General features: G+C 41.3%; 1 protein-coding gene across 5 annotated transcripts in view; it reads right to left on the bottom strand.

The window, feature by feature from the left end:
- MGAT5 (alpha-1,6-mannosylglycoprotein 6-beta-N-acetylglucosaminyltransferase) overlaps positions 1–25,194 on the bottom strand; it is a 140,051-nt gene that overhangs the window by 63,985 nt on the left and 50,872 nt on the right. For 3 of the 5 annotated variants that reach the window (XM_081939016.1, XM_081939013.1, XM_081939012.1), the window contains exon 2: positions 6,820–7,201. In XM_081939016.1, the coding sequence (XP_081795142.1) occupies positions 6,820–7,060 (241 nt within the window). In that variant the 5' untranslated portion in view covers positions 7,061–7,201. Of the gene's footprint in view, positions 1–6,819; positions 7,202–8,109; positions 8,129–25,194 lie in introns of those variants that run through there. The other 2 variants (XM_081939015.1, XM_081939014.1) reach the window with 2 other exon arrangements.

Raw genomic sequence — 25,194 nt, 5'->3', positions numbered from 1 at the left:
TTCATATTAACATAAGTATTTTAACTCAGATATATTTATACATATTACCATCATCATACCTCCATTTTCATTTGACTATAATTGTTTAAACATCCTTCATCATAAAATATATCAAGATTTAAAACATAGCCACATACTGGCATTTCATTTGCTATTTCTAATATCCTCCAATAACACTGAATCCTGAAGGTTTTTACAAGATTAAGCATAAATTCACCATAATGTCTTATTTTCACTTTTCTCTTGTTAAAGATGTACTTCAAAGGAACACCTGTATGCCTTTCTTCTTATCACTCTCTATAGACAAAACAGAGAGACCTTGAAGTGCCAGGCCAGAATAATCAGTGAGGAAAGTAAGTGTTTTGTTTCCAATACACAAACTTCCAGCCTCCGAGTAGCAGTCGTCTTTCCCTCTGTCTTTGTTGCTTTTTGTATCTTTTTAAATTCCAAGTTTAAAAAAAAGTCAAATTCTTGAATGAAATAGAGAAGAAAAAGGGAAAAACACAAGCAGTAATGAAGGATAATTTTAGTCCTAATTTTAGTAATTTAGGTTGCAAAAAATAATAATGAAAAAAGAAGAAGAAAACTTAATCCCTTCAGTTTAAAAGGCTTGCAAAAATTCCATCCATGAAAATAACATTTAAAAAGTAAGATAACCCACTGTCCAAAACCATTCAAAGCTTAATTCCGCCGCTTATTTCTTCTGTTCTCAAATTTAAATTAACTTTCAGTTTTTTATAGGCAGTCTCTTTTAAAACGGTAAAAATTCCTCACCAGCTGGAAACACTTTCTCTTTCCGTATCCTTCCGTTTTGGAGCCGCCCCGACTTCATCAGCCTAATGGCTGTATTTTTTGTTGCCGGCTTGAAGAACTTCTCTTGGATCAATCAGGGACTTTGCGATATCCCTGAGATCAGCAAGACGTCTTCTTACTGTTCACCATCTCTGCGGGACAGTTTAGGTCCAATTGGACTACCTAGCGGCAAAAGTATCAGCTGCGGTCTCGGAGCATTGAGACCGCACGTCCGTATCATCACGACATTGGCTCCTCCTCCCAAAATAATGTGTACTATTGTTGTATCACTTTTATTTCTGTTTTTACATTCACTAAATAAGCAGGTACATAAAAGCAATTGGGGAAGAAGTTAAATAGATAACGTTTCTTGCTGTTTATGTGATGTATTTTTAGCTGCTGTCCTAGCACCATATTTAATCATGTATCTGCTATTATACAATATGGTTGGGAAAGGGAAGATTTTTTTTTAAAGCAACAGTTCTCTGGCCAAAATTAAATCTTAAGCTTTTTTTAATGTAGTGGAAAGGCTGAGCTCATACTGCTCACTGCCAGCTTTTAAATAGAAGTCTCCCAAACTTTGAAATTTATTTATAAAAATAGCAAACAAATGAAACATCATATCCACAAGAGTCTGCAAGGTTCTTCTTTCCTGTTATGGACAACCACTTAAACCAACATTTAAGGAACTGGAGACAAATTTGTCTTGTCTTGCTCTTCCCTACTGATAATTCTCTAAAAGTAAGTTGGTTACAGTCTAAATCTTGGGCATTTACTAGCTTTTACTGTTCCCCCCCACCCCCCTGCTTTTAATTCCATACTGAAATTCATCTCTGAACAAAGAAATATAATTACTGCAACACACAATTTTCCTTAATTTCGAAAGTCTAAAATCAAACTTAGGGAAATCTTGTGTATACATTATAAATATAAACAGCTGCTATGAGCTACAATGATGTGAATGCGCTATTCAGGCTGCTGTAAACATTGATAATCCAAAGGAAGAAAACCAATGCTACATCCAGAAAGAGTAGAATTCTTGTTTGCTTGAGGGGCAACTTAACATTTAAAATTTCTAGGCATCTGCTACATTTGCTCTGGTTGCAGCTATTCTATTTTTTTCCAAACAAGGGAGATGGGTGAGAAATCAATGGTTGAAACACATTTTTCCTTTGTCTGGGAGATGGGATACCATCCTGATTTATCTCTTTAAATTTTGGGAGATTGGATGCCATTATTTCTTTAAATTCTGAAAGCCTGCTTACAAAACAAGAGTGAAGCTGCCCTTGCACCAAATATGAAAGGTTGGATATTGCTTCTTGCAAAATTTAGTTAAAATGGTTTTAGTTATAATAACAATTGTAAATGACCTCACAGAATTTTGGGAAATCTCTAACCCTATTGTTTTTATTATATAAAGTTTTTTCATTTTATATTAAAATTATTATTTTAATGCATTGTAGCACTTTTTGTAAGGCCTGAAGTAGGAGACTTACTTACTTTACTTTAGTTTATTCACACTTATAGACCGCCCCCTGTCCCAAAAGGGACTCGGGGAGGTGTACAGTCAATACATAAAAGATACATAGAATACATAAATAGTTAAAGACTTAGATACTTAGATGGAGGAGGTTAAAAGAACTGTACATTAAAGTAAAGTATTTAAAATACAATCTTTAAAAAAAAACCTAAAAAATACCCGAAAGTTAAATTTAAAATGGTTCCCCTAAAATACCAATTAAAATATATCTGCCAGGAGGTAAAAGTTATGAGTGTGCCAGGCCAGCTAATCGAAACAGGTGAGTCTTTAGTTTTTGTCGGAAGGAGCGGAAGTCGGTGGTGGTTCTAATGTCGGGGGGGAGGTCATTCCAGAGGGTTGGGCCCATCACAGAGAAGGCCCTACTCCTAGGCATCGCCCGTTGGCACTGCCTGGTGGACGGCACCAGGAGAAGTCCCTCCCTGTGAGAGCGGATTGGTCGCAGGGATGTGTGCGGCAGGATGCGATCCCGCAGGTAACTAGGTCCTGTGCCATGGAGCGCTTTGAAGATGGTAATCAACACCTTGAAACGCACCCGAAAAACCAAAGGCAGCCAGTGCAGCTCACGCAGGAGAGGTGTTACGTGGGAGTACCTAGTACTCCCCATGATAGCCCGCGCGGCTGCGTTCTGGACTAGCTGTAGTCTTCGGGCGCGTCCCAAGGGAAGCCCCATGTAGAGAGCATTGCAGTAGTCCAGGCGAGACGTCACCAGTTCATGAGTGACCGTGCGTAGAGCATCCCCGTCCAGTAGGGGGCGCAATTGGCGCACCAGGCGAACCTGGTGGAACGCCCCCCTTGCCACGGCTGCCACATGGTCGTCCATCGACAGCCGGGCATCTAGGAGGATGCCCAAATTGCGCGCCCGTTCCACAGGAGGCAATTGTTCGCCCCCTATGGCCAGTGATGGAGTCAACTGGCTGAACCGAGGTGCCGGTAACCACAGCCACTCAGTCTTGGAGGGGTTGAGTTTGAGTCTGTTGTCCCCCATCCAGACCCCGACGGCTTCCAAACACCGGGACATCACTTCGACAGCCTCGTTGGGGTGGTTTGGGGTTGAAATGTACAGCTGAGTATCATCAGCGTACAGATGATACTCAACCCCAAAACCACGGATGATCTCCCCCAGTGGCTTCACATATGCGTTGAACAGAAGGGGCGAGAGGACCGACCCCTGTGGCACCCCACAAGTGAGTGGCCTCAGGGTTGACCTCTGCCCTCCTGCCAACACACATTGCGTCCGGCCGGAGAGGTAGGAGCTGAACCACCGCAAAACAGTGCCTCCGACTCCCATCCCCTCCAGCCGGCGCAATAAGATACCATGGTCGATGGTATCAAAAGCCGCTGACAGATCTAATAGGACCAGGATAGAGGAACAACCCCTATCTCTGGCCCTCCAGAGATCCTCAACTTGAATCTACTTCGAAAGCTCATTTTATTAGGCAGATGATAAACATAGTGGCCACGTGGGCTTTTACACAACTCATGCCCATGTGCCAGTTCCAGAGGTATCAGCCACAGTATAATTTATGTCTTCATCACCGCCCAGCTGGAATACTGCTCCCAATGGGACAGCCTTTAAAGACCATCACGGAGCTCAAGTTGTTTTAAAACGCAGTGCCCCCACTTATAAGCTGACATACATTGCCAGGAATGTATCCCATTTGTACTGTGGGCTTGCTTTTAATAGGTATTCAGGTCTAAGTCAATTTCTAGGACCACACTATTCCACCAGAATCAATTGACACGATTGTTTCAGGAGGCAGATGCTGGTTTTAATCCCACTTTCTTAAAATTGGGGATTGTGTCTAGGGTTCTACACATGCTTTTGATATACAAGCCATTATTAACATATACATATGCAGGGAGTTCCGGTTCCGGCGGCGGCGGCGACGGGCAGCTCTTTGCCCGCTCCGGCTCCCCGGTGGGCTTCCCCACTCCTTGGGGGGCACAGGACACCCCGCAGAGGGGTCCTGCCGGAGGGGCGGCATCGCGGAGGTCTCCTGCAGCGGCGGCAGCCGGCGGGGGCTCTCTCGCGCGCCCAAGGCACCGGGGAGCAAGCTCGGAGGGCGCATCGCGTTTCCACGCCTCGCGCCTCGCTACAAGCCGACTGGAGAATGCTACAATTGAAGGAAGCAGCTGCGGTGCGGTGAGGTTGCCTCTCTCTTCATCCCTTACTTTGCATGAAGATTTGATTCAGCTTTTAAAACTTTAAAACAACTTTCGGAGCATTTTGGAGGTGCGGCTGGAGGGAGGGGGGTTTTCCCCCCCCCCCTTGGACAAGCGGCAAGAAACAATTTTGCTCTCAGCCCCCGGGGAAGGAGGAGGGGGGAGAGCCAACGAATGAAGCCTCACTTAGGCTGAGATGATTTTCTTTTCAATTTAATTTTACATATTACAATGATTTGAGGACTTTTGGAACTTTTTAAAACTTTGTTACGCCTCTGTGCCCAAAACTGGCAGGGCAAGATGGCACACTTCCGTTGTCTTTATGAACTCTGAAACCTGACTCCACCTTTAAAATTCAGGCTTCCGGTCTTTGTCTCCGTGTCTCCCAGAGGAACCTCTTGTGGATTGGTATTTTTTTAACCTTCTAGGGGAAATTTTCTATCTATTGCCAGACTTATTGGAGAGATTCTCTTCTGCCTGGTTATTCTGCTCCCGGATTCACCTGGCTACCCTTCTTTTCTAATTGCTTACTTCATATTTGGACTGAACTTTTAACGTTATAAAGGATGGCATCTAAAAGACCCCCTCCTGGAAAACCTGGCTTTGCCACTTCTGCTCCAACATCCGCAACATCCAGTCCAGCCACACAGTCAAAGATAACAGAACTGATGCAACATAAGACTACAGAGATGGACTTTCAACAAATGCTTCAACAAATTCTACAGGGCCAGGAGGAAATCAAGAAACAGTTAAGGGAAATGAAAGATGAAATTAAAGAAAATCAAGCCCAAATATATAAGAACTCACAAAGACTGAATCTTGTGGAAGGGGGGGTGGAGGAGGTGAGGGGGGTGGTGGAAGCTGTGCAGAAAGGGAACAAAGATCTTGACATCCAACAGATGAAATTAGAATTTGAGAGAATGTCCTATTATCTTAGATTTCAAAATGTTATAGAAGAAGATGGGGAAAATATAAGGGACATCATGACAAACATTCTGGCTGACTATACTCACAAAGAAAAACAACAGATGGGGTGGGATATAGATCTGGTTTATAGAGTGAACTCAGCTTATGCTAGAACACACAATTTACCCAGGGAGGTTCACATTAAATTCCTTAGAAAAACCACAAGAGATGAAATTCTGGGTGTACAAAGGGGGCAAGCATTGACATATCATGATATGGAGATAACCATTCTGAAGCAGATCCCTAAGAAGATTAGAGAAAAAAGAAAAAATTATTCGCAATTAGCGAATAAATTATACCAGAAAGGGGTGTGGTTTAGATGGTTGATGCCTGAAGGTATGCTGATATTCTGGGAGGAGACAAGAATCAGAATTAATTCACCCATAGAGGCGCAGGCCTTTATGGAAAAAAATAAAACACTCCTAGAGAAACCACCAGACACTACAACGGATACGCAGGACACGGGAGGGGCCAGAGCTCTGCCAGTGGAGGGAGATGGGGCAATAGCAAGAAGACTCAGATCACAGAAATAAATATGAAAATCATATTATTATAAATTGACCGAAAGTGAAAATGGAATTATATTTGGATTTTATATTGTAATGTTTAATTTGATTGAATTTAATAATAGAACTAATATGCTGATTATAATCAATTATATACTAATGCATTATATATAAATGTACGCTATGGGTATGGAGGGAGGGGGGCCTCACACACTTTGCAACTGCCAAAATTTGTATACCTGTCCATTTACCCTTTTCCCTATAAATTTTGAAAAACCAATAAAATTTTATTACAAAAAAAAAAAAAAAAAAAAAAAAAACATATACATATGCTCATGGCAATACTTCATTAAGTTATAATATAAATAAACTTAAATCAGAGGAGATGGGTGTTCCTGGGTACTTTAGACCAACTTTTTATGTGTATAGTTGGTTTAGCAATAGCACTAGCATTTAGACTTATATACTGCTTCACAGTGATTTACAGCTCTCTCTAAGTGGTTTACAGTGTCAGCATATTTCCCCCAACAATCTGGGCCATCATTTTACCGACCTCGAAATGATGGAAGGCTGAGTCAACATTGAGCTGGTGAGAATCAAACTGCTGGAGTGAGCAGTTAGCTTGCAGTACTGCATTCTAACCACTGGGCCACCATGCTTTTTAAAATCCTTTGTAAATAACTTTATAAATCCTCTGGAAATAAGTTCTAAAAGGAGATGTTGTTTATTTTTGGGAAAGAAGGAAGTGCTAAACCCCAGATATATAGGCTGATGAGTTGACTAGCCAGATGATACTGAATAAGGCATGAAATATTGCAGTTTCAGTGTAGGAATCTACGCAAACCTACTCACCATATGCAGTCATTGTCCCAACATAAGGTCCATCCACTATATTTCTATTTTCTTCTGCTAATGCTTTTATGTATCTTTTACTAAGATCCAGTATTTGTTCACGAAGCACTGAACTGCTTTCATGCTGAGTCTTCTGTTGAATAGTAAAATGCAGGAGCATCATTCCCCAAATAAAGCCAAAAGTCACCAGAAAGAAGCCAAGTTTCTGAGAGGACAATTTCCATGGAGTGAAGAGTGCCATGACTGTTTAAACACTTCTGGAGTCCCTTGGAAATATTCTGCAGCTCAAACTCCCAGGGCAGGCTACACAAATCACGATTTTGAAGTTACAAATTCTGGCTGGTTAGTCAGCATGCTTTCTCCATTCAATTCCATCCTGCTGCTGAAAGAGAAAAGAAGCATATGGTGATTTAAAGAAATAAAATCCCTTCCTCCCCAGCTGGCTTTATATTTGTTTATTTAACTCACTCCCCACCTCTGAGTAGCACAATATATTTCCTCAGTGAATTGGCAGTTGTTGCAATTCCCTATTTTATGACATGAGTAAGAATATCAAGAGTCAAGACCGTATTTGGAATGGCATCAAAAGATGTGTGTCACTAATTGTAGAATCTATCTTTCAAGAACTTGAAATCAATTTAACAACGTTTTCAGTTTTCACTTGCGCAGAGCTTTTTCACATGATAGCAACACAGTGGCATATTTTTAGAAGGATATGACTGCAAAGCATTCAATTTAATTTCATTTTCATTGTAAAAGTCTGAAGTTTTGTTAAGAACAATGGCATATCAAAAAAAGGTTTTCAGCAAACCTTTCAAAAGGAAAAACAATTATAATAAAAGAAAATTTTCCTTAATATCCTTTCTTAAATTTCAGTTAAGAATATTTAAAAATCTTATTGACACTTCTCTAAAAATAAGTTCGGAATGAATCTTGGGTTTCCCCCAATTTACGCAATCTTTTTCTAAGCTTCAGCTTTACAGACTGAATGTACACTCCTTAACTGTGAAATATAATTACAAGAATATATAATATACCTACATTTCAGGAAAATTATACATTCATATCATAAATGTAAATAGCTGCAATGGTCTGTGAAGGAGTCATTTGGGTATATTATTTGTTTATTTAAATGAATTCATATGGCTGTCCAGCTCATAATGAATCTCTAGGTGAACCTATAAGTCAATTTCTGGGTTGCAGAAGATCCTCGCATTCCACTGCTGCCCAAGCCAAAAACAAAAACAAAACCATCTTTGCTGTGATAAACAGATTATCACTAATAGAGACCTTTTTTTGAAGATTGATTGCTTTTTGATGCTTTTTGTCTTTAAAATCTTCTCCAGCACCTCTTCTGTGCATCTTTCCATTGACGACTGAGTCAAAAAATGGGGCAGGTGCAGCCGGAAGAGGTGTGACCAAAGATCTGATTGACTCAGTCTAGGATCAGAAGAGCAGAGGAACCCATAGCTTGGCTTCTATGCCCAGCACAATGGAGAAAAGTTGCAGAGGCTGCCTGTTGACTTCTAAATACAATTTCAGATGATAGTCATTGCCTTTAATCCCCTTCATGAAGTAGGCCCTAGTTGTCTAAGGGGCAGCCTATCTCTTGCTGTCTGCCCTTCATTTGTGTGGAATATCCATATTACTCATGTTACTAGGAAATTGTTGAAGACCTGGAGCTTAGAAAAAAATTGGGGGAAATCCAATTTTCTCCAGGCTTCAAGAACAGGGCAAATATGGAGCCTCCTTATGGTTTTGTTGTATTTTGATTTGATTTTTTAAATTTTTGCTTTTTCAACTTTTGAACCTCCTTGTTTGAAGTATTTTTCTTTTAATGAGTTGGTTTTTAGTTGTTAAGACATCAGGTCATTTAGGACTCAGACATCTAAACATGAAATGAAATAAAATATAGTATCTTCAACTAATAATTTTCACTTCCTGTAAGAAAAAACCCATCTCATTTTTGGGAATAGTATTTAACAATCGTCTAAAGTATAGACAACTCCTTAGCTGCACTATGTATTTTGAAATGTCTCCAATTTTCTGCTAAATGCATTTTCTTATACCGCTGAGCCCTACAAAATGGAATCCATCACAAAGCACTTGTCCTATTGTGTTCATAACCGTCTTGGCTTTTAAAGTAAAAGATGCCCTGCTTTCGTTAGATGGTACAACTTTAATGACTGTCCTTTAAGTCCAGGATAATAAAAGACCATTTCACATTAGATGATCCCTACACTAAATGAAGCCAAGATATAAACTGGTTTGGCTGCTGTTTAAAGAAATATTCCCAGATAAAGTAGCTAAGTGAGAGTATACCTTTCTCAGGTGCTCTCCCTTCATCTAGGTTAAAACACCTCCATAACAAGTAAAGCTAAATCTGTTTTATTTCCATTTGAATTTTAACATCTGGATGTACTTCAAGTTAATGTGGAGGAGGAGTCAGGATTTTAGGTAGAGCAGTCATATTAGGTTGCAACTATTTAGCTGTAGGGTTGCAAAAGCTTAACTTAAAGAGGCCCCAACTACAAAACAGAAAACTTTGCCCAGAATATAGAGTATACAGATACTGAAAAGAATTTGTGAAGCTATAATTCAGAGCAGGGGGATTAACTAATCTTGCATTTTACTCATTAGACCCAAACCACAGACTGGGTGGGGCATACATATCCAACCATACTGTCACTAATGTCCCAGAGTCAGTTCACTCAAGAAATTACAAGGCAAACAGATGACAATTGCCAGTGTCCAAATAATATAGTAATTTATGAAAATACTATAGGATTAGATCAAAGCCATTAGTACTGCAGCAGTAGCTCCTCTGACCCCCATTATACACTGAAAAAAATTGTAACTCCTTAGCAAAGTTCCTGAAATTTCTCTGGATTACAGTTGTAACTTTTAAAAAAGCTTTTTTCTTTAAGATATTTCTGAAATATTTCTCTCGGGACTCACATGCGCAATTGTGAAGGATGCCGGAGGCTATAGTTCAGCAAGATCAGCTGGGTCAAAGATTCCCTATCCAGGAATTAAAAGATGCTATCGATATTTTTCAAAGAGTTTTATCTGATTTGGGACCCCTTCAAGTGTGGGGGCCTAAACTCACAAAATTCCTTAATCTGGCCATGCCTGAGACTACAGTATGGAAAGTTGAAGACTGGACATCACCAGGGTGGAGAAGTCTTATAAATAAACATTTCAAATGTCTTTTTTTTTAAACAAAAAAAAAAAGGTGACTAAAACTCCTCTTACATCATCTACCTGAAATATAGAAGTGATCTGCAGAATATGCAACAGAACAGCTGGAAAAAGACAATTGGGATAAAGGTAGGTCAGTGCATTTTATTTATATCTTTTCCTGTTGAAAAAAAGCTTCCTTTTGGGTAAATTGCACCAAGTGTTTTTTAGTTTTGGCTCATGGTATATTTGGAAAGTTAGCTCAGAATAGAAATGATATTTTTTTACTGCCGGTTATATAAGGTGAGAAACCACTTTAAACTGACCCTTAAATTAAGTCTCTAATCAGATTAGCAACAAAAAACCAGAGAGTTTCATCTGGATGATCAGCAGGCGACCATCATAATCACTCTTAAATAAAATTCTGAAAAAGTACTCCAACTTAGAGCTTTCTTACAATTAAACTCTGCATTGTTTCTAACAAAGACATTAATGCACCCATTCATTAAAAGGCAAGTTTTTGCATCCTTGGTATATTCTATGATTTTGATCATTCTTGTCTTCTTATTGTCATAATTGCTCAGCTCCCAAACTGCTTGTTATTTACTCTTAATACCACCATCATGTTTAAGGCAAGATCTATGATGGTCACACTTAAAATTAATCTATAAAGTGGTGTTTAAATTTGGGGAGCATTTAGACTTCATTTCTTATTCAACAGAATTTACTAGGTTCTTCAGCATCTACTTTATATTATAATTATTTGTGTAGCTGCATTGTAGCATGATTTCAGACTACAAATGGAGCTGCAAGCTATTTTTAAAATCATTCTTAGTGTGGTTTAAATTTGCAGTTAATCAAAGTTAATTGAGTGATTTATCTTTAAAATCAAAGCTAGGATGACAATATAAAGGCATTTCAATCAGCATATGCCTCACTTTCCACAATGTTTAAATTACTAAATTTTCTTTATTTTTATGCTGTTAGTCATACAGGTTGGTGGAGCAGTAATATTTTCAATCTTTAAAACCAAAATGAAATGAGAATTTAAAGGTGGAATACATTTCATTCAAAAACTACAATAACAAGCAGTTCAGCATTAGCTGTGCTTTGATTTAGACCAGGGGTCTCCAAACTTGGCAGCTTTAAGACTTGTGGACAAGTCTTAAAGCTACCAAGTTTGGAGACCCCTGATTTAGATATTAAAATTTGCCAAACATTCATCTTCTACTTTACAGTATATTCCACGATGTGGTTTCACTCACATATATGAAATGCATGTCTTTCTAAGGGCTTGACAAGAAACTTATCATGATCACACCCCTGATGTGCCTTAGCTTTTAATAATTTCCATCACAGATTTCCTTTTTAGTTAAAAAAAATACAATAACATATATTATGATCATATGGTGCAGAACAGGGAAATAGTCCATTGATTTTCTGTTTCTATCATAATCCATAGGATATATGTATGTATGTATGTATGTATGTATATATATAATATCACATCACACCACACAGGTACATCAGATAATGAAATGTCTGGAAACAAACAACTAAGCTCAGAGAAGCCAAGGTCTCCCTGGATTAAGATAGCAAAAACATTTAATATGTAATGTGTAATGTGCTACAAAGCTTTGAGAGTCACTGCTGACAGACCTCATTTTTGGAATTAACTTCCACTATAATTATATTTGAAGTCAGATCTCTTTAAGTTTAGAAAAGCACTACGAATGCTTATTTTTCTTAGGTCCCTGTGAAGTTGTCCTATATCTTTTATTTATTAATATAAGGGTGTTTATATTACCCTGTTTCCCCAAAAATAAGACCTCCCCGGATAATAAACCCAATCGGGATTTTGAGCACATGTGCTAACATAAGCCCTCCCTCCAAAACAAGTCCTCCCCGAAAATATTGCAACACAGCAATAGCCATGAGGTGACCACGCTCGCCGCCTCCCGCACCTCAAAAATAATAAGACCTCCCGGAAAATAAGGCCAAGTGCTTATTTTGGGGGTCAAAAGAAAGTAAAACCTTGTCTTATTTTCAGAGAAACGCGATATTATAAGATGGACATTTTACTCTAGATGATCTTTGTTTTAAACTGTTGTATCATATAGCATGTCATAAAATTATGGCTGCTTTTATTCTACTTACATAATCTACACTTTTTTCTTGGACACTATCTAAAAGGTCCTGAGATTTTTTCAGAAGTAATTTGCCACTGTCTCCTTCTTAGGGATAAGACAAAGTAACTGGCCCAAGGTCACCCAGCTGGCTTTGTGCCCAAAGTGGGGTTAGAATTTGGTTTCTAATCTGATGCACCAAACTGATCCTCATACTCTGCTGAGCTACTTATGAACAATTAAATTAAAATTAAAACCTGTTTTAAAGCACCACCCCTATAGTCAGCAACGGTTAGTGAAGTTAAATCTGCAGGGACTCCTAAAAGATTATACACCTATTGTATTTTTCAACAGAAAATATATTATCTCTCATCAATTATTTAATGCATGCTACATAAAACAAGTAGACAAAGCTCGACACCAATCTGACATAGAAAAATCAACCATCAAATAACTGAATAATATAACTGAATCTCTTAACTATAATTCATTAAACGTGTAATATAGTCAACTAAAGCTTTGAAGTGATGTAAGTTTGCTAAGTTAAATAAAAAAGGGTTTTTGCTATGTTTATTTGTTATGGTAGTTTATTATGGTCAGGATGTCAAATATCTCCAGATCTGTTTTTTGGGGAGAAATGGCCATTGTTAGTAATGTAATCATCACCATATACTGTACTTTTCCACAATTCAGCAACTCCAATTTCACTACTTATAACTGTATATGAGCGTTTCCAATTCTGATGCATTGTGAATCTGATGAAATGAACAACATAGGATCAAACACATAAAATCCTCAAGTAATAGGTTTACTGTTGTAAGCATTTAGAAAGTACAAAAATGAAATACAGAGTACTAAAAACATAGAAATCAAATAGCATACAGATTAGGAAATCTTCATCTATTATTTGAAAGAAGCATAATCAGTTACATCAAAGTATGCTGTCTCATACCTTACTTCATTATATAATGAAGTGCTTGGGAAAACTGATATCATTAAAGGAACAGCTAAATAAGAGCCACTAGTAATCTCTTGCTCAAAGGACAATGGGTTCTAGTGTCTCCAAAGTACTATATAATTAAATTGCATGGGCAGCAAGTGAATGTTTTTCCCCCCCAATTTTGTATCCTCAAATAGGATGGACTTGATCTCACATAATCTAGCGATAGTGTTACATAACCACTGATGTAAAGTTGGTATAGGATGGGCAGTTTGGCCTGGACAACAAGTGCTACCATCACTGATAGGATTTGGAAGATCCCTGTGGGTTTGCACAGCAACTAAAATGATTCTGAAAATGGCTTGGAACGTTTAACTGCTTATTATTCAAATAATAACCTAATAATGTGTATGGTACAGATAGTCCTTAACTTACAACAATTCATTTAGTGACTGTTCAAAATTACAACGGCACTGAGAAAAAAGACTTATGACCATTTTGCACATTTATGCCCATTGCTCACTTATGACCATTTGATCTTGGCCACATGATCAAAAATTAAACGCTTGGGTACTGAATCATATTATGATGGTTGCAGTGTAGTGGGGTCATGTGATTACATTTTGCAACCTTCTGACAAGCAAACTCAATAGGGAACCCAGATTCACTTAACAACCTTGTTACTAACTTAACAGCTGCAGTGATTCACTTAGCAACTCTGGCAAGAAAGGTGGTAAAAATGGGGCAATTGTCTTGCTTTGCAACAGAAACATTAGTCGTAATAGAGGACTACCTATAGTGATTTTAAATGTTCCAGAGCAATATAAAATTAATATAATATAATATAAAGCAGGAGTGTCAAACTGGTGGGGGCCAGATGTGTAACGCACAAGCCATGCCCACCCCAGTTCTGCAAAAGGAAAAAAAAAATCACAAAAGTCAAGTGACAGCAAAGTGATGCCATGAATTTGACACCCGTGATCTAAAGCAATAGCCTCCAGCATTTTGGGTGCCAGGGACTGGTTCCATGGTGGAAGGTTTTTCTGTGAACCGGGGTGTGTGGTATTGTGCGCTGCCTGGATCCTGTGTGTATGGATGGGACTTTGCTTGCTTGCGCGGTCCAATTTCTGGCAGTTGCACACTGGTGCTGGTTGGGGACCCTGACTTAATGGTTCCAGAAAAATTGGCTATTGTGTTATTGTTTTAAAATAAATTTTGTCTGCTCTGTTCTGAATAATAAAACATAATAATTTAAAAAAAAAGATCAGATGTTTGCTATGCATTTGGTGCTACATCCCACAATACCCTACCCTGGTCCACTGGTGGGTTTCAAAATTTTTAGAACCTATTCTGTAGTTGTGGCCTGTTTTGTGGGAGTGGCTCAGCGGTCATGTGACCGGGTGGGTGTGGCTTGGCAGTCATGTGACCAGGTGGGCATGGCCAATTTGTGGTGAAACTCACTTAACAACACTCTTCCTTAGCAACCAAAATTTTGGTCAGAAGTTTTCTTTCTTTCTTTCTTTCTTTCTTTCTTTCTTTCTTTCTTTCTTTCTTCTTTCTTTCCTTCCTTCCTTTTATCTCTCTCACCCTTTTTCTTTCGTTCTTTCATTCTTTCTCTTTCTCTCTTTGTCTCACTCTCTTTTCTCTCACTCTCCCTTCCTACCTCCATTCTTTCCTTCCTTCCTTGTGTGTATCTCTCCCACTTCTTCCTTCCTTTATTTCTCTTACTTTCTCTTTCTCTCCCCCCCCCCTCTCACTTGTCCAACAGCCGAAGAAGGAACAGGAGGCCAAGATTTGTCTGTTGGACAAGCTCACTTGGTGCGCGCTGCTCCCTTCTTTGACAGCCGCCATGTTTCCAATGGGGGGGGAACCATGCAGAGGGAGGAAAAACACATGGATTTCTTGCCCACCCCCATTGGAAACATGGCGGCTGTCAAAGAAGGGAGCTGTCAAAGAGAATGGAACGTGCACCATGTGGGCTTCTCACAACAGCCGAATCCTTGCCTCCCGTTCCTTCTTCGGCTGTTGGACAAGCCCACATGGCACACTGCTCCCTTTTCTTTGATAGCAGCCTTATTTCCAATGGGGAGGGGGGAATCCATGCAGAGGGAGGAAAACGCATGCATTTCTTCCCCATCCCCATTGGGAACCAGGTAGCTGTCAAAGAGAAGGGAGCATGCGCCACGTGGGCTTCTCCCAATCCTCCGCTCTGGCAAAGGAAGTGGATCGGCGGGGGGGGGGGGCAAGTGAGCGAGCGGCAACTGGGTGTGCATGCGTGGGGAGTGAGCGAGTGGGTGTGTGCAGGCCAGGGGAGGGAGCGTTCTGGTATGGGGCCTCTGGAAGCTCAGGTATGGAAAGGCATGCTAAATTTCACAAAGCAGTATGCGCATACCGGTGCGTACCAGCTAAAACCCACCCCGGCAGAAAACATTAGACTAGAATTGGACATTAGAAATAGTAAATCAGTTCAACAACACAGAGGATAGGCAGATCTATTACTTCTAAGTGTTATTGTTCTGTGACAAGATGGGTGAGGGCAATACTCAGCACAAGCTATTCATTACTGCTTGGCTGAAACTTTACATGCAGGAACAGATATTACAGAATTCTCTCTAAAAGTCAACATTTCCTACACAGCCTTCAATTAAATGCAGAGAGACCTGCAGCTCAGTCCTCAAATTTCTTATGCCTTTAAGTCCTGTGGTTTGCAATCAAACAGCAAAATAATAGTGTTGAAGGTTTTTTCAAAAAGGAAATAAATGGTTTTTCAAAAGGAGGAGATCAAAATTTACATACAACAGCATATTACATCTCAGGGGTCAAAGCTTATCTTCAAAACAAATGCTGCAGTTGTTACCACTCTTATAATAAGATGCTTATTCTGGAGACTTCTTTGCTTTCAATGCATGTTGCTTTACACAGAATAATACAAGCAAAGGTGTCAGATATAGTTAAGATGGTTCTCTGTTCAAGAACACAGAAAGCCGTTTCCCAGAATCAAAAGCCAATATTCTTAAAATAGGTAAATTAAGCATTAATTATCCACTGTTCCTTTTTAACTACTTAAGTTTATCGTCATCATTAACAAATTCAAATGTCCAAAACTAAATTGACAATTAAGAAAAGGATACTGGAGAGTTAAGAAAAATATACACTAGACAGACATTTTAAAAATTGACTAAAAACCATGATTAAATACTATTCCTTTTTAAAGAGGAACACAAAAAGGGCGTTGGTACTTACCTGATACACCACTTCTCATACTGGGGGAGGAGTATCCAGGATGGGTTGACCTTGTCCTCTCATTGATTGCATAAGCTCTTTGGGCCACGCCCTGGTCACCAGGTACCACCCAGTTATTGGCAAAGAACCTTATCCGACTCGCTCTGTTATCCACTCCAGACTTTATCTTAGTTTCAACCTTTATTTATTGCTTCAACAGAACAGCTCAACCATCAAACATAATGTTCATGTTACATAACCATATCAGGGAGAGGCTGGATACTCCTCCCCCACTATGAGAAGAGGCGTATCAGGTAAGTACCAATGCCCTTTCTCCAGTGAGGGGAGGAGTATCCAAGATGAGACGTACCAAACCTTACACGTCCCTTGGGAGGGTTACCCATGTTAAGAGCTCATACAAACTTTATGCCTGGTGAGGCGTCACCTCCACCCTGTGCACAGCTTGCAACACCCTATGCCCGAATGAAGCCTCTGCAGAGGCAAAGGAGTCCAGTTTGTAGTTCCTCACGAATGGTGAGGGAGAAGACCACATAGCTGCCCTACAGATCTCAGTCAATGAGGCCTGGGTGGCCCAGGCCGTTGAAGTGGCCACGCTTCGTGTGGAATGCGTTGTAATAGAGCTCGGTGTTTGCAGACTCCGTGCTTGGTAGGCGGTAACAATACAGGTTCGTAACCACCTGCCTATGGTGGTGGATGTCACCTTGTTCCCCAGGGATCCTGGCTGGAAAGAGACAAACAGGGCTTCAGACTTCCTTTTCGGCCGGTTTCTTCTGAGGTAAATCCTCAGAGCCCTCCTTATGTCTAGGGTGTGCCACTTCCTCTCTAACGGGTGAGAGGGGTCTGGGCAGAAATTGGGCAATATAAATTCCTGCGAGCGATGGAAGCAGGAGCACACCTTAGGGTTGAAGGAGGGGTCCAACCTTAGTACCACCCTGTCCTGGTGAAACATGTAGAGATCCTCCCTGGCCGACAGTGCCTGTAGTATGGATATTCGCCTGGCTGAGGTAATGGCCACCAGAAAGGCCACTTTAAGAGTCAAAAAGTTAAGAGACACAGTTTGCAAGGGTTCGAAAGGAGGGCCTGTCAGAGCGCCCAACACTTTATGCAAGTCCCAGGAGGGGTACCTGTATACCGTGGGTGGCTTAAGATTAGATGCCCCCTTGAGGAATCGCCTGACCATGGGGTAGTGAGTCAAGGTCTGAGACCTACTGCACAGAAGTACCGATGAGATGGCCGAGATCTGTCTAATCTAATCGTGTTGGGAACCCTCTGTCCAGGCTCGCCTGAAGAAAGTCCAGAACCTGCAGGATCATGGCTCAAACCGGATCGTGGCCCCTGGAGCTGCACCATGTTGAAAAGACATGTCATGTAGTGCCTTAAATGCGCTCTGTGGAAGGTCTATGAGCCGCCTGAATAGTCTGTATCACCCTGGGGGAGAAGTGGCCTTCCCTCAGAATGCTCCGCTCAAGTGCCAAGCAGTCAACTGAAGCCACTGAGGGTCCGGGTGCTCCAATGATCCCTGGCTGAGGAAGATCCTTTCTTGGGGGATCCTCCAGGGCCTGTGCAGTGAGATTGGAAATCGGCAAACCAAGCCTCCGGGGCCAGTGTAGGGCAATCACCATCACCTCCGCCCCCTCCCGCAGGATTTTCTGTATGACCTTGGGAATCAGGGGTAATGGTGGATAGGCATAGAGGAGCCCCCGGGGCCATGGGCAGCGGAGAGCATCCACCCCCTCTGCCCCCCCCGTGTCTGATACCTGGAATAAAACCTCAGGAGTTGGGCGTTGAGAGGGGTGGCGAATAGGTTGGCCTCCGGGTGTCCAAAGTGCCTTGCCACTTCCTCGAATATTGTTGGCTGCAGCCTCCACTCTGAATTGTCCACTTCAGTCCGGCTGAGCCAGTTGGCTCTGATGTTGTCCACCCCCACTATATGTTCCGCAGTCAATGACAGAAGGTTCCTTTCGGCTCACTGCCCCAGTCGTTTGGCCTCCTTCATAAGGGCCTTCGATCTGGTCCCCCCATCTGTTTATCTGAGCCTTGGTAGTGATGTTGTTTGTGAGGACTAAGATGTGCCTGCCCATGACAAAGTGACGAAATTGAAGGAGGGCCCGAAGGACCGCCCTGAGCTCCAACCAGTTTATGTTGTGAGTCAGTTCCACCTGGTTCCATTGTCCTTGCACCATCTGAGCCTGCAGATGGGAGCCCCATCGGCGTCCGTTGTTACTGTCACCCTGTCTGGCGTTCTGAAGATCTCGCCCTTGGAGATTGCCAGGGATGTCCACCAAATCAGTGAGCGGGATACTTCTGTGGGCAGAAGAACCTTGGTCTGGGAGCAGCTCATGCGCCTTCACTGGAAAGGCAAAAGGAACCATTGGAGGCCTCTGGTGGCTTTTGGCGAGGTTCACCGAAAACCCGCGATCTCTCAGGATTGCCATATTAGTGTTTAGATCCCGTAGCGCATCCTAAAAGGAGGACGACTGCAATAGCAGGTCATCCAATAACATTGAATTCGAACAGGAACCTGCCTCAGGTGAGCTGCCAATGCCGCCATTACCTTCATGAAAACTTGAGGGGCGGATGATAACCCAAAAGGCAGGACTCGATACTGGAAGTGGTGCCCTAGGTAGCAGAACCTGAGATGTTTACGGTGTTCCGGGGCTATGGGTATATGTAGGTAGGCCTCTGTGAGGTCTGTGGAGGTGAGAAAATCTCCCTGTCTAATCCCTTCCAGGATGGAATGCAGTGAATGGATCTTAAACCTCCGTTAGCAGATGAAACAGTTCAGGCGTTTCAAGTCAAGAATCGCTCTCCAGCCGCCCGAGGCCTTATGAATTAGAAAGAGAATAGAGTAATACCCTGGCCTTGCTGCTCTAGAGGCACTGGCTGGATGGCCCTGATGTCCAACAGGTGTTGGATGGCCTCCTGCATCAGCAACCTCCGGGTTGGGCTGCTTGAGACAGGGCAGCTCCAAAAGGAACTCGGGGGGTTGGAGAGGAACTTGAGTGAGAGAGCATACTGACTGGTGTTCTGGACTCACTTGTCGGAGGAGGTTAAGTCCCAGCGGTCAGCCAACCCTCCCCCCAATGGGAGGTGAGCTAGGTCTAGGTCTAGTTCTTGCGGAAGGAGCGCACGCCTCCTCCTCCGCCCCCTCAAAAGGGCCTCTTCTGCTGCCTGCCCCTCTGCTCTCTATCTGGGTATCTCTGCCTGGATGAAAAATCTCCCTAGTACTGCCTGGGGCCCGAGTACCCAAACTCCAACCGCTGGAAGGAATCCTGACCCCAGAAGGACCCGAAATCCTGCCCCCGGGAGTTGGGCATCTAGGGTATGGCGCCGCCCTGAAGTTGGACTTCTTGTGAATGGTGGGGAGCACCTTCCGCTTGTCCTTGTTCTCTACCAGGAATGGGTTGAGGGCTGCTCCAAAGAAGAATTCTCCAGTGAAGGGGGCCGAGGCCAGGCGCCATTTGTGGCACACTTCTGCTTGCCACTGCTTCAGCCAAAGCAGCCTGCGAGATGCCACAGATGAGGCGATCGCCCTGGAGGCAAACCTGGCTGCAGCTAAGGTAGCATCTGAAGAGAACTGGATGGTGGCCACCAGCTTGTTGATGTCTTCGTGGGCCCTGCCATCTGAAATGGGAATTCGTTGCTGCAGGTCTTGCAGCCACAGCAGAGAAGATCGGTTGAAGAAGGAGGCGGTGGTGGCTGCTCTCACGCTCAGGCCGCTGCTTGATACGTCTTCTGTAAGGTGAGGTCAGCTTTTTTGTCTTCCGCCTTCGGCTGTGGTGAGGGTCCCGCTGCTGTGGGTGCGGGGGTGATTGCCATCCTTGTGCAGCCCCCCAGATGCCCAAAGTATCAAAGGGAATCCTCACCTGCCAGGAGAAAGAATCCCTGGAAATCCTTCCCCAGGTTACTGGCCATGGGTAGCCCTCTTGCTGCTGGCCTTGAGCAAATGCGCTCCAAGGCTTGGTGCCTCTGCCTTTCGTATTTGGAGCCAGGCTTTGGGGGCTTGGAGCTGCAGCCTGCCTCTTTGGCCCCCTTGGAGGACTTTTTCTTTGCCTTTGCCTTGCCTCCTCTTCCTCCCTTAGCAGCCTCTGTAGCAGTCTCTGACCTGGTTAGCTGCTCCTCTGCTCCTCCGGTGAGGCTGCTGGGCTGGAGGATTGAGTCTTGCCGGCATCCTCTGTGCTGCTGGGTGCCGCCATCTTGGATCATGTGGTTCTAAAATGGCCACCAGCTCCAAATTCAAAAAGTTCCTCTCCCTTGGAACACGTGGAAGCAGCTTGTGCCTTTGGTGAGGCTGCGCAGCTTCCGCTGCCGCTGGAGAGCTCTCTCTCTCACTTCCTCTGCTCTCTTCCAAGCTTTACGAGCTCCTGCGGGCCACTATCTCTCTCCAGCACTCGCAGGCAGGCGCGGACGCTATGCTGCATTTAAAAACGTCACCGTTTGCTGCTCGACCCCCTGGGGGGGAGTGGTGGAACACTCTGATGCCGGCTGTGCCTCTCCGACGTGACTGTCTTCCTGGGGCTTCCAGGGGAGCGTCCCCTCGGCCGCAGTCTTGATTAGTGCCCTAGGTCTTTCTTTATGACCTGGGCTGCGCGTTGCCCTGAAGGGCTTGCTGCGTGTGCTCTCTCTCTCTCTCTTCCCAGCCAGGGAATCAGCCAAGAGCCAGTTACTCACTCTGGCAGGGAGGCAGCGAATGCAATCAAGTTAACAGTGAGTTCAATCCTTTCTTTAAAATTTTCCAGGAGCTTGGGATGATCACAGCCACCCGTTGAGCGGCTGAGTTGATAACTGGGTGGTACCTGGTGACCAGGGCGTGACCCAAAGAGCTTATCTGATTCAGCCCATGGACAAGGTCAACCCATCCTGGATACTCCTCCCCTCACTATGGAGAAATGAGCACTCATCAATACATGTATGAAAGTAGCTGAGCACTGACATTACACTGCCTGCAATAAACCAATATTTTACCCTTGTGGCTTATCATTTATTGCAAGATCCTTTCTCACTGGAGAAAGTTAATACAGTTCTTGACTTACAACCACAATTGGGAGCATAATTTCCATTGCTAAACAAGGTGATTGTTTATTCAGTTGTGCCTGATTTCATGATCTTTTTTGCTATGTTTGTTAAGTGAATCACGTGGGCATTAAGTGAATCCAGCTCCCATTATTTACTTTGCTTGCTAGAAGCTGGCTGGGAAAGTTGCAACTATTCAAAAAATGATTTCTGAAAATAACTTATTATTCTCATTCGTATCTAAGTTAGCTCATGTGCGTTTCCAGAAGCTGGGGAAGATACCACTACATTAGATGCCACAAATAGACTTTTTGAAATGTATACAATAAACATGGATATTAAATTCCTAACTTGCAAAATATATGGAGCTAACACCTCCCAGCAAAGAAGACATTTTTATTATTTGAAGAAATTAAAATTGGATGTAATTTGTTTGCAAGAAACACATATAAGAAAGATTTTTAAAAAACGTTTTATTAATGAAAACTTGGGAGGGGAGCTCAGCTGCTTTAAGTTAAAAAAAGTTTTTTTGTGATCAAGGCAGATATATGGGAGTGGAGATTAATTTTAATAAAGGATTGATCCTTTAGTGGATTTATGCTCCAATAGAAATAAATCTGCATTTTTCAATGGATCTATGGGAAAATTAATGGACCTATCATATAAAAATTGGTGCCTAATGGGAGATTGTAATGAAGTAGTCTGCCCACAGCAAGCTACAACATTAACCAAAGGAATTAAAATAATGCAAGGCAAGCTACCAAAATATTCTTTGAAATCACGGATAATCTTGAATGAATTGATATATGGTGACATAAAAATGGTGACTCTAAAGAATGTACTTATTTTTTAGTTCTTTTTCCAGGATAGACATGTTTTGGATTTCCAAAAGTTTGGCCACCTGTGTCGACAAAGTTGAAATATTGTCATAGACTTTATGTGACCATAATTCAGGGACTTTAATATACAAGAAAAAACTTAGAAGTTGTAGATGGATACCAAGTGAAATATGACTACAGCTTGATTTAACAGACCATCGTAATGGAAAAAGAATATATATATATATTTAAAGAGAATAACCTCAGTAAGGTTACTGATATTAAAATGGAATGGGATGCCAGCAGAGAATTAATAAGAGGACAATTCATTGAGCAGAACAATAAACTGAACCAGAATTATAGGTGAAAGATTCTAAATGATATAAAGATTTTTTAAAAGGACAAACTAATGAGATCTCTGGGGAGAAAAAAAAAATAAACTCCTGCACTGTCAACTTTCTATGTTAATAGTGAGAAAGATGGAAATAAAATTGATTTTTTTTTCCAAAAAACAGAACTTTGAATCAGCAAATAAACTAGGGAAATGGCTGGCTTTCAGTCTGAGAAAGAAAATGGGGAAAATGGTATTAACATTACAAAATCAGAAAGCTATGAAGGCTGATAATATAAGGATTCAAACAAAATTTTATCAATACTATACAATGCTATACGGGGGGGGGGGATTAATCAATAAAGGCAGATGAATATTTAAAGAAACAAACTTTACCAAAATGAATAGATGTAAAATGATCTATTAATAACAATAAGGAAAATTTGTCATGCTGTAAAGAAAAGTGAAAAAATTTAAGAGTTCCGGGTCCAGATGGATTATTTGTTTTGAATAGTTTGAAGATGAGCTTTTATTGCTTTGGGAAAAAACAATGCACTCAATTTTAGATAATGGAAAGCTACTGGATAGTTGGACAGGGGGCTACAGATAGCATTGATTCTTAAGAAAAGACAAGATTTGAATCCCCCCCCCCCAAAATAAATAAACTTATAGGCTAATATCATGACTGAATAACGATTATAAAAGTTTACGATGATTTTAACCGAAAGGCTGAAAAACGTTTCACAAAATTTTAATTACGAAGATCTATTTATTTTTAACCTACGAGACAATTAAAAGATACTACAGGTAGTCCTCAACTTACGACCACAATTGAGCCCAAATGTTATGTTTTTAAGCAAGATCATTTTTGAGTTTTGCCCCATTCTACGACTTTTCTCGCCACATTTGTTAAGTGAATCCCTGCAGTTTTTAAATTAGTAACGCAGTTGTTAAGTGATTCTGGTTACTCCATTGACTTTCCTTGTCAGAAGTTCCCAAAAGAGAATTACACAATTCCGGGACATTGCAACTGTCGTAAATATGAGTCAGTTGTCAAGCATCTGAATGTAAATCACGTGACCATGGGGATGCAATAATGGTCATGAGTGTGAAAAATGGTCATAGCATTTTTACACTTATTTCAGTACCGTTATAACGTTGAACAGTCACTAAATGAACCGTTGTAAGTCGAGAACTACCTATATTAGAAATGTTCTTAATGTATTAGAATATCTGGAATAACACTGTGAAAAACAAACTTCCTCTACATTTCTTAATGGAGAAAACTTTAGACAATTTAAACTGGTCTTTTCTTTTAAAATTTTGGAGGTTTAAGAGCAAATTTACTACTTTATTGTGAAATCAATATGTACTTCACAAAAAGCATAAATAATTGTGAATGACCATTGGCTTACTTGAAGGGTCATTTTCTGGGCACTGCGAAGGAGAGTCAAAGCGTGGGTTAAATACAGCCAATCTGCCCAGGACTGAATTGAAACTTTTAACCACGCCTCTGGTGCTGACCAGTCTCCAGTTTTTTTCAATGAAGGCGTGGAACTGTTGCGCGCTGAGAAGTCAAAGAACGAAGTCCATAGAATAAATCCAAAATAAGTCTGCAACCATGTCCATATGGCCAGAGTAAAAAGTTCTGCAACAAACAGCAGAGATAGAATTTCTGCTATTCCAGGGTGGGTTGGACTCTCCTTCGCAGCACCCAGGAAATGACCCTTCAGGTAAGCCAATGGTCATTTTCCTGGGCGCTGCTTGGAGAGTCCAAGCATGGGACATACCCAAGCTAAATGTCATTAGGGCAGGAAACTGCCGAGTCCAGGGTCTCTCCGCTAGTATGAATGCCCTGAAGGACTCGTCTCCCAAATGACCCCTCTGCAGACGCAAATTTGTCCAACTTCTTGTTATTCATTCTGGTTCTTGAAGTTTTTAAGACATAAGATGAAATTATTGCTGAAATGAAAGGTAAAAAGTTAAAAAATTAAGGGCATTTGCCAAGAATTTAGTTTTTGTTTTGGAGAAGTCTTTAGGAGAAATAGGACAAATTAATGAAAAAACTAAGAGAATTTAGTGTAAATTTAAAATTAATAAGGAGAAACAAAGATACTGACAAAGAATATTAAAGTGGAAGACCAAAAAGAATTATCTGTGAAAACTGGTCTTCATATTGAGAGAAAGTGAAAACGTTAGCTAATAATTATGTTGAAATATAGAATAAAATTAAGAAGGATTTATTAAGATGGGAAAATTATAATTGTTGTTGTTGAGAAAATGCATTCTATGGTAAAAATGAATGAGTTATCTAGAATGCTCTTATTTAAGGCAATACCTGTTTTCAGAACTGATGCACCATTTACAATGGCCAAAAAAGTAGAATGCATATGGCAGGATTAAAAAAAGAGTTAATTATAAGATCCTTCAAGCTGTAAAGGGAAGAGGAAGACTGGGATTACATGATTTTCTTTGGACAAAAGAACAGCTGTTATTAAGAAATAAAAGATTTTTAAATTTAGAGGGTCATATTTGGATGATCTAGTTACTGATGGTTTGATATTGTAATTTTACTAAGAGTGCATTACAATGACTATGGAATACAAACCCAGGTTATGCTCCAAAATACCTTCACTGGCTTCAGTTCAAGAAGCATTTTATGGAAAAGGAGCAGCAGACAAAGGGTTATCATATAAAGATTTACTAGCATAGGAAAATAGGGAA

Source organism: Natrix helvetica (assembly GCF_964273705.1).
Source record: "Natrix helvetica genome assembly, chromosome: 1".
Classification (NCBI taxonomy): Eukaryota; Metazoa; Chordata; class Lepidosauria; order Squamata; family Natricidae; genus Natrix; species Natrix helvetica.
This window is presented reverse-complemented; position numbering and strand designations above follow the sequence as displayed.